This window comes from Cibotium barometz, chromosome 55, assembly GCF_041138505.1.
Source record: "Cibotium barometz isolate CiBa-2024 chromosome 55, ASM4113850v1, whole genome shotgun sequence".
Lineage (NCBI taxonomy): Eukaryota > Viridiplantae > Streptophyta > Polypodiopsida > Cyatheales > Cibotiaceae > Cibotium > Cibotium barometz.
In genome coordinates this window covers 5,783,150-5,791,421 of record NC_141100.1, presented here as the reverse complement: position 1 = coordinate 5,791,421, position 8,272 = coordinate 5,783,150, and the positions used below count along the sequence as shown (strand labels likewise).

At 37.9% G+C, this 8,272-nt stretch overlaps 1 protein-coding gene across 3 annotated transcripts; it reads left to right on the top strand.

Moving 5' to 3' along the window:
• The first annotated feature begins 2,171 nt into the window (after positions 1 to 2,171).
• LOC147607287 (uncharacterized) lies at positions 2,172 to 5,446 on the top strand. Of its 3 annotated transcripts, none has more exons than XM_086790650.1 (2): positions 2,172 to 2,983; positions 3,795 to 4,098. In XM_086790650.1, exons 1-2 carry the CDS (start codon positions 2,349 to 2,351, stop codon positions 3,820 to 3,822), a joined length of 663 nt encoding a protein of 220 aa, XP_086646776.1. In that variant the 5' UTR covers positions 2,172 to 2,348; the 3' UTR covers positions 3,823 to 4,098. The 3 variants fall into 3 exon arrangements, with proteins under 3 accessions (XP_086646776.1, XP_086646777.1, XP_086646778.1); XM_086790651.1 differs by lacking the exon at positions 3,795 to 4,098 and adding an exon at positions 5,216 to 5,446 and having other exon boundaries at positions 2,173 to 2,983; XM_086790652.1 differs by lacking the exon at positions 3,795 to 4,098 and adding an exon at positions 4,317 to 4,594 and having other exon boundaries at positions 2,173 to 2,983.
• Positions 5,447 to 8,272: the final 2,826 nt, after the last annotated feature.

The following is an 8,272-nucleotide window of genomic DNA, read 5'->3' as shown; positions in this document are numbered from 1 at the left end:
AGGTTCCTATCTTCCCTCTCCTTTGTTCAATTTTTTTGTTTCTTTTCGGGCAAACTCCTTTCTCTTTTTGAAGGTTGTTTCAAGTCTCTGCCATTTTGCTGCTTGGTGCTTGTGCTTTATCAAGTATTTGTTTTCTGTCAAAAAACTCTCTTGAAGAAGATAATGCACACGTCCCAAGAAGACAGGAAGGTATACGTTCTATACAAGCTGAAGCACACCTTGACTTGCCACAAGAAGGCCGTGTCTAGCATCAACTTTTCCCAAGACGAAAGGCTTCTAGGGAGCTCCTCTCTGTAGATAAGACGGTGAGAATATGGAGCGCTTCAGATGGTACCTTTCGAAAGCTTCTAGAAGGGCAACATAGATAATGATGATGATGACAATGATCATGATCAGGACGACTCTCCTCTATGAAGGCCAAGCAAATGTAGACAACATAGATGTCATTTCATTTCTCTCTTTGATTAATGTTAAAAAAACTCAATTTCAATTTTCGCTCAAAGGTTTTAAAAAAGCCATCAACTAATTAATTGATTTTCATTATTTGCTCATTGTAGTCCCCTAGTGCATTCCAATTACTTAACACATGATAAATAGTAAGACATATTTTTGTAAATATATTTTAAAACTTACAAAAATGGTAATTTATTTCACAAAAAGGAATAAGAAAGATGTTAGCTCATGAAACAAATGTACTAGAGTATGTTAGGAGATTAAAAATATTATTGTTGATTATTTTATGAGCTTCTAGGCTATAGTGTTTTTTTAACAAGTTTAACCTTTAAAGCACTGTGGAGAACACTAATGTGTTATTAAAAAACTTGTGCATGCCCCACACCTTTTGAGGTGTAAATGGAGCCTTGCTTGTTTCCACTTTAAAACTTGTGCACCCATCTCAAAAATAGTTTTGTTGACTTTTTTTGGAGCTCCTAGAGAATTGTTGAGGACACTAGCATATTATTGAAAAATGTGTGCATGCCCCACACCTTTTGAGGTGTAAAATGGAACCTTGCTTGTTGCCACTTTAAAACTTGTGCATGCCCCACACCTTTTGAGGTGTAACTGGAACCTTGATTGGCACTTCAAAATTGATATAATTAGGGGCTACTTCACAAAATAATTAAAACCCACTAATATGATTGAAAGTGTAGATTTTTTTGGTCTTTTTTTAGAAATATCATGATGAATTCTTGGGATGATAGAAAATCCATAAAAAAGACTTATGTAGTTACTTTCAAGAAGTTCTTTATGTAATCACTCATGAGTAGTGAGCTAACAAGAAATTGCACCATGAATGTGTGCTTATATATGTAGCATGAAAACTCTCCAAGGATCTTTAAACCACCTATGACCATGTGACTGGGATTGCGTGTTATATGAATAACAAGATTGGAATATTAAAGACAAGAACATGTGCATGCGCACATTAGAGAGAGAGAGAGAGAGAGAGAGAGAGAGAGAGAGAGAGAGAGATGAAATAAGTGCCCAAGGTTTTTTAAGAAGACAAAATGTAAGACTAAATAAACTTTGTTTCGACTCAAGGCTATCACACAATGGCCAACACTTTTGCGTAGATTTCATGAAAACTTTTACAAGTCTTTATATATATATATATTTTGCTATTGCAAGGGTTATTTGAGAGACGAAAATTGGCAGACGGCATGTGGGTATTGACCGTGGGGAGCGGGGAGTTGGCGTGCTCTTGCCCTACACAAGTCTTTATGTTGTGCACACTTACAAGTTACAATAACAGGGGAGGTACATTTTCAAATGCATTTTTTGGCTTGCTAGTCGGCAAAGGCCTTAGTGTTTGGTTTCATATTTTTCCCTAAAGAAAAACACGATGCCTTGTCATGGGTCAGTTATTCTCTATGGGAACACACGAGGGTATGTTATCATTGCAAGGAAGTGGGATTACTTAAGGTTATCAATTATTTATGTCCGATCTCTCTCTCTCTCTCTCTCTCTCTCTTTTCATTCAATTATTTAATTACTTTCTTTTCATTTCTCTCTAGCGTTAGTTATTTAGTTACTTTCTTTTTCTTTCTCTTAATCTTTTTTCTTCATAAACTAATATTAATACTTTCTTTCTTTGGCGTTAGAAGCGGGCTTAGTACCCATGGGACCCCTTATCCCACAAAGCAGGGCATCTCAAGTTTTTAAGTGGGTTCAATGAATCTGGACGGGAAAAAAGCTCAGAGTCGTCTTTTAGACGCCAATCACAACGATGAGGGTTGATCTAGTCTTCCTGTTGTGGGGAATGGTTGGCTATGTCTCGATTCTCTGTTCTAGCGCAGGGGCTTCTGTGCTGTGTGGGTAGATCCAGCTGTGCTTTGTGGGAATAAATAATGGCTGATGCGAGGCATGGGAATGGGGGTTTCGAGGCGTTGAAGATGAAGCTGGAGGCCATGTCGCGGGCGGCGACGGCCAAGGATGCTGAGGTGGCGGCGATGCAAGCGGAGCTCAGGGAGCGGCGGGAGAGGGAGCGGCTTCTGGAGGCTGAGCTGGCGGCGCTCAGGTCCCGCCTGGAGCTCGCGGAGATCGCAGAGGAGCGGCTGGCGGCTGACATGGCGGAGCTGGAGGCCGAGGCCTTTGAGAGAGCCTTGGCACACAAGCGCCAAGTAGACTCGCTCACCGCCGACCTCCGCGCGAAGGAGAAGCTGCTGCTCGCCGCCGCCGCCGCCGATCAGCCGGAAGGTAATGATCTTCAAGACACTAGGAGGGATTCGCTCCATGCGTCCCTCCTGGAACGCGCCTCCAAAAGCCTCCAAGAGACGCTGGCAGCCCATAATGACCTCCAGCCCACCACCACCTTCAAGCTTTCATGGTGGCCATGGTCACAGAGATCTTCCACAAGCCCTAGCCCTATGCAGCATGAACAACATAGCACCCACATCGTTACGCTAACTTCCAAGCACCTCCTCGCTCCTCCTGATGCCCGGAAGGACCTCCGCACACCCCTCACGGCTTCCACTTCACTATGGTAAGCTATACTCTTGTTTTTGCCTGTGTCATTTTGAGAAGCTTGTGGAGATGACTTCAACTTTTCCCTATAGGTTTTGTTTATTGTTACCAAATCACAATTTGGGTAACTTTATATTTGATGTACCAATGAAAAAATCTTTCAGTTCTTTAAACTTGTATAAAATTATATGATTTACAAGCTCGTTGGTTACAAAGGCTTTTCATTTGTGTACCTACACCATTTTCATTTGAACCAAAACTTCACACAAACCCACTTTTACATCGAGTGAGTGATGAAATTCTAAGATCTACTCATGCCTATATTACAACTATTTATAATACCACTATAAAGTTGGTCAATTTTCACCAATTCATAGAAGAAAGAGGTATTGCTTAGCTTTAACATTGACCAAAGCAAAGCATGTCATCCCTAATCCTAATCACATCGACACATGCTAGATAAGGAGAGCAAAGAGAACACTAAACTCTATTGCATGAATGGGGGATGTGATGAGAAGTTAGTTTTTATACTTAATAAGAAGAGGCTGTGTGGAAGTAAGTGACTAGTCCAAGATGTCCATGACTCATTAATAGGCTTTTACAAGTGTTTGGTCTTTTTTTTAGTCGGGTATCTCATACCTTAAAGTACATGACTTGGAGAAGTCTTAAGAGCACTAAAAATGTCAAATGATGGGAATTAAAATATAAGTAAATATGCTTATTACAAAGTATATGGGCATTACTGGTGAAGAATAATGTTACAATAAAAAATAATTAACATATTCTCCTTTCTAAAATTGATCATACTCAATTGAAGAAGTTTGTCTCAGGGAGTGGTGGGAAAGTTGTCGATGTTGAGATATTTAGTAATTGGTCTTGTGCAAAAAATATGGGGCAAGGTACACACTTTCGTTGAGATATCGAGCTCAAATAGTGCTGCGAACATTGATGACTTGCCTGGGTGATGGCGGCCACACTTATGCCACTGGCACGGTTGGTGAGATTATGGGATATGGCGCTAGTGGATGATAGAGCCACTTTGGAGTACTAGAGTTATGGCATAGTTATAGCGCTAGCTTATATAGTTAGGTTTATACCATGGACCGACCATTGTATGTTATAGTAGGAGAGTCCTTTCCCTCATAGTATGTACTCTTACCTCTTTATATTAATGGTTGTAGAGTACTTTTCCTTATAGTATGTACTCTTACCTCTTTATGTTAATGGTTGTAGAGAAGAGAAGAAGTTAGAAGAAAATATATCTTTTTTGTGTCTTGCTCTCTCTTGTGTGTGTGTGTTTGCTTGCAAGGAACTCAAGCTCTCCCTTCCTCCGCATTCTATTATGTTATCAGAGCTTCGGTTTGTGTGAGAGCTATGGAGGTAATCAAGAGACAAGATCAAGGCAAGCAAGGAAGCAGTACATGGGTATTTCCATCTCTTTCTCTCTTTGATTTTGGAGCAACATCTTTGGTAGCTGAGAGCTACCAAAGGTGAGAGCTGAGAGCTACAGGTAAATAGAAAAGTCATTGTCTCAGATTAAGGCATTCTCCTGGGTGAAGGAGGATATAGTTAACTGAGTTTTGCATGATTCGGGCCCTGTTTTGGCTCTACAAGTTTTTTGTAATAGGCGCTTTATGAAGTGTGGAATTTGGTTGCCCAATTTCTAGTTCAATGTAGTAGAAATTTGGTTGCAAGACAGTGTGAGCAGAGAATCTAAGTGTTTGTGGATGTATATTTATGTGATTAGCTCTTATATAGTTGATGTATAATAGGTTTATAGTATTGCAATGTTAGAGATTGCAGGTTTACTTTGTAACTGAAGAAGTTTTTGGAAAGCACCATTTAGTAAGTTACTATAGGTAATCGTGTCTGAGAGTCTATCCTAGATTTTGAGCAACAGGCTAGATAAGAATAACTTCCAAGCATGGAAGTTTAAGATGACCAATTTCCTTATGGGAAAAATGGCAAAATGAAGTACTTGGCCATGTTTGCTGAGTTGGTAGTGTGGGTGATTTCCATGATTGAAAATACTATCAAGATATGTGATAGTGGCATACCGACTAGTCCAGTGGGGTGGTGGATGTGATTTTCATGTATGGGTGGATTCCCATGTGTTTATGCTGACATCTTAGTATTTGGTGTTTCATTTTTTATATTATGGTTGTGCCTATGTCTCATGAATGCATTGGGATTTATTAATGTGATTTCAATTAATTATTTAACTAACGTGGGTAATGTTTGTGAGTTATAGGTAACCAATTGTACGATGTCTTGGACTGAGATGTTGCATTGTAATGAGTTGTGTACGGTCTTTGATTGCGATGTTGCACAGTACAAGGGTTCCGATTGAGTAGTTATATGGTGGCGATGTGCCAAATTTTGTTATTTATATTGTCCGCTTATTTATATAGCTTGAGCGTGGTTTCATACGCACACATGCTATGTACATTTATTTTTGAGTGGCAAAGGTTTGCACATGCTTTAGAGGACAATTAAATGTATTGCACAAAGGTGCAAAGATACACACATCTATTTTTATAAAAGCAAGCCCAATTTTGTAGTATGTCACATTATTGGCTCCAAGGGCTATTTTGGAATATGATTATAAATACTTTCGTGAGGAAGGATGGAGCCAAGCGGGAATTTTACACCCAATGGTTTATTTCTTGTTCTTTTACATGCTTTTATCTTATGTTTTATTTTGTAAGGTTAATAATTGAAGATGAAAGCATACTCTTGTAATTACTTGTCATAAAGATCTTAATAGTGGTATCAGAGCTTTGGCAAGTACAAAAAGAGAGCATGACTTGAAGAAATAAAATCAAAGGTTTTTGGAATTATTCGCAAAAGCAAGGTAAGCTTTTTGTCATATGTTTGGTTGGTTAAATAAATTCATAAGAGTTTTTTAAAATTTATAAAAGCTTTCAATAAGCCTACAAGTCCATTTGTAAAGAGTACAACATCTTTCTCAAGGACCGTGGACTCTTGGACAATGAAAAAGAGTAAAAGCCTTCACATAGATTTAAAAATTAAGACAAAATCAAAGGTTTGAACGGGCCTACAAAGTCCAGACCCCATTTTTGGAATGGCTCAAGTGGTAGTATCGAGATGTGAGGCATTTTGTCTGAATCTTTCGGCTACCCTACCCTTTGGAACATGTCACACATCTTTTGCAAATGTGTGGGCATCTTTCAATGCTCTTAGCCACCATAGTCCTGCTTGGAACACTTTCCTTCCCATGATTTCTCCGAAAAAGTGGCCTCCATTGATCCCTTGATGTGCCTGTGCCAGCCCAACTTGTTGTTCATGCTCAAGAACACATTTTCTCAAAATCTAGCATATGCCATTTTGTACAACTGTCCTACAGCTCCATGAATGACTTGCTCCGGAGAGTTAGCTTTTTCCTCTGATCTCTTGACATGTACTCCAAAAAAGACAAGTTGAAAAGGAATTGCAGAATTTCATCATACCAACTTGGTTTTTATCCATCTCTGATGAAGAGGTGTGCATCTCTAGGAAATCATCCTCCACTCCCTCTAGAGGAACGAAGCGGACTGCATATCAATAATCCCTAGCTTTTTAGCCAGGCTATCTGATATTATATTTACCCCCGACCCTCCATTCAGAATGACCCTTGTCATTGTTTCACCTCTGATCTTTATGGTTACTTCTGGAACATACTTATCACAGTCCTAGACTGTCTCCACATTTTTGCATTAAGCTATAGGGTGTTCCAGTTCTTATTGTGGCATCTGTACCAGATTCTCATTTGACATTATAGCTTGAAGCAGTTTTTGCTTATAATTGGGAACCAGATTCAGCATTTGATCTAACATGATGTTCAATTTCATCTTGCTGAGATCCTCCCACAAGTCATATTCCTAGCTGCTTTTCTTCTCATCAGCTGTCTACTGGCGTGCCTTGACTTCTGTACATCCTTCTTTCTTTCTCTTTTGCTTCTCTTTCTCGTTCCTATCTTCCTCTTATCAGTATTTCTTTCTTTTTTACTTCTCCGGACTTCACGAACAATTAAATTTTATTTTTTCTAGTTTCACGCTATAAATCGGACTTCACGAAAAATTAAATTTTGATTTTTTTTCCCGAAAACTCTGGTGTTTCACACCGTGAACCGGATTTCATGGAAAATTAAATTTTGATATATATATATATATATATATATATATTTTGGCCACATGAAACTAGTGTTTCACGCCATGAACTCCGCGGACTTCACGAAAAATTAAATTTCGTTTTTTTTGGCCGCGAGAAACTAGTGTTTCACGCTGCGAACCGGACTTCACGGAAAATTAAATTTTTGAAACTTTTTTTAGGAGTCTAGTGGGAAATACGAATTTTCCTTTTTGGGGGAAAATATTTTTTGAATTTAAAATGAAAGGGATATGGGCATTTTTCTAAAAAAGGTAAGTGGAATCAAAAAAGTCAACCTTTTAATGACACCCCTTACACCCTTCATAAATGATTCCCAAAATGGAAAAATTGACAACTCATGAGCATCTACTCATTGAATGCTCATTAGCCTTAATGAGTTATGTAAAAAGGTGATTAAAGGTTAATCTTTTCATAAATCTTTTCCTCTTTTACACTAATCAAGAACTCAAATTAACCACTAATCCCTAATTAATTCACACAATTGAGCACATCATTGGATAGAGCAAAGAAAAACTAATCTTTGTGTATCAACAATTGTGTAAATTAACCTAAATTAGAGAATTAATTAGACTCTTAATGCTCTCAAGACACTCAAAAACCTTAATTTCTACTACTCATATGATCAATTTAGACCCCAGTTAACACATTTTCTAATTTTTTGGTCTCTAACAAGATTAATCACCCTTAATGACAAAAACTAGTCCATTATGAGAAATCAGTCAAATTCAATGGTTTTTTGATGATTTTAAGAAAATTTTTGAAAGATTAAGCTACTCCTAATGCTTGCTAACACTCTAATCCAAACAATTTCAACAAAAAACACACAATTAAACTAGAATTAATGATCTTAGATCTATGTTTAAACTAAAGAGAGCTAACATTCACTAAGAAATGCATTCTCTTGCATTGTTTAATGCAATGGATGCAAAGTAAGCCTAATACAAACTATGTGCAAGCCCTAAGAACATGAAAAACCATAAAAATAATAAATTAATCTAAAAATTAAGCAAAAAGCGTTCTTTTCAAAAACAAAAAAGAGAGCTATTCCACACCAAATCTCACACAAATCACCATCAAATCCACATCTTTTTCATGGAAAACCACTAATCAAGATAATGGGCAATGGGTTATGAGTAGA

Coding starts and splice junctions, on each gene's coding strand:
- LOC147607287 (XM_086790650.1), top strand. CDS start 2,349: ATGGCTGATGCGAGGCATGGGAATGGGGGTTTCGAGGCGTTGAAGATG. Junction 2,984..3,794: donor ACGGCTTCCACTTCACTATG/GTAAGCTATACT, acceptor AGTTTGTCTCAG/GGAGTGGTGGGAAAGTTGTC.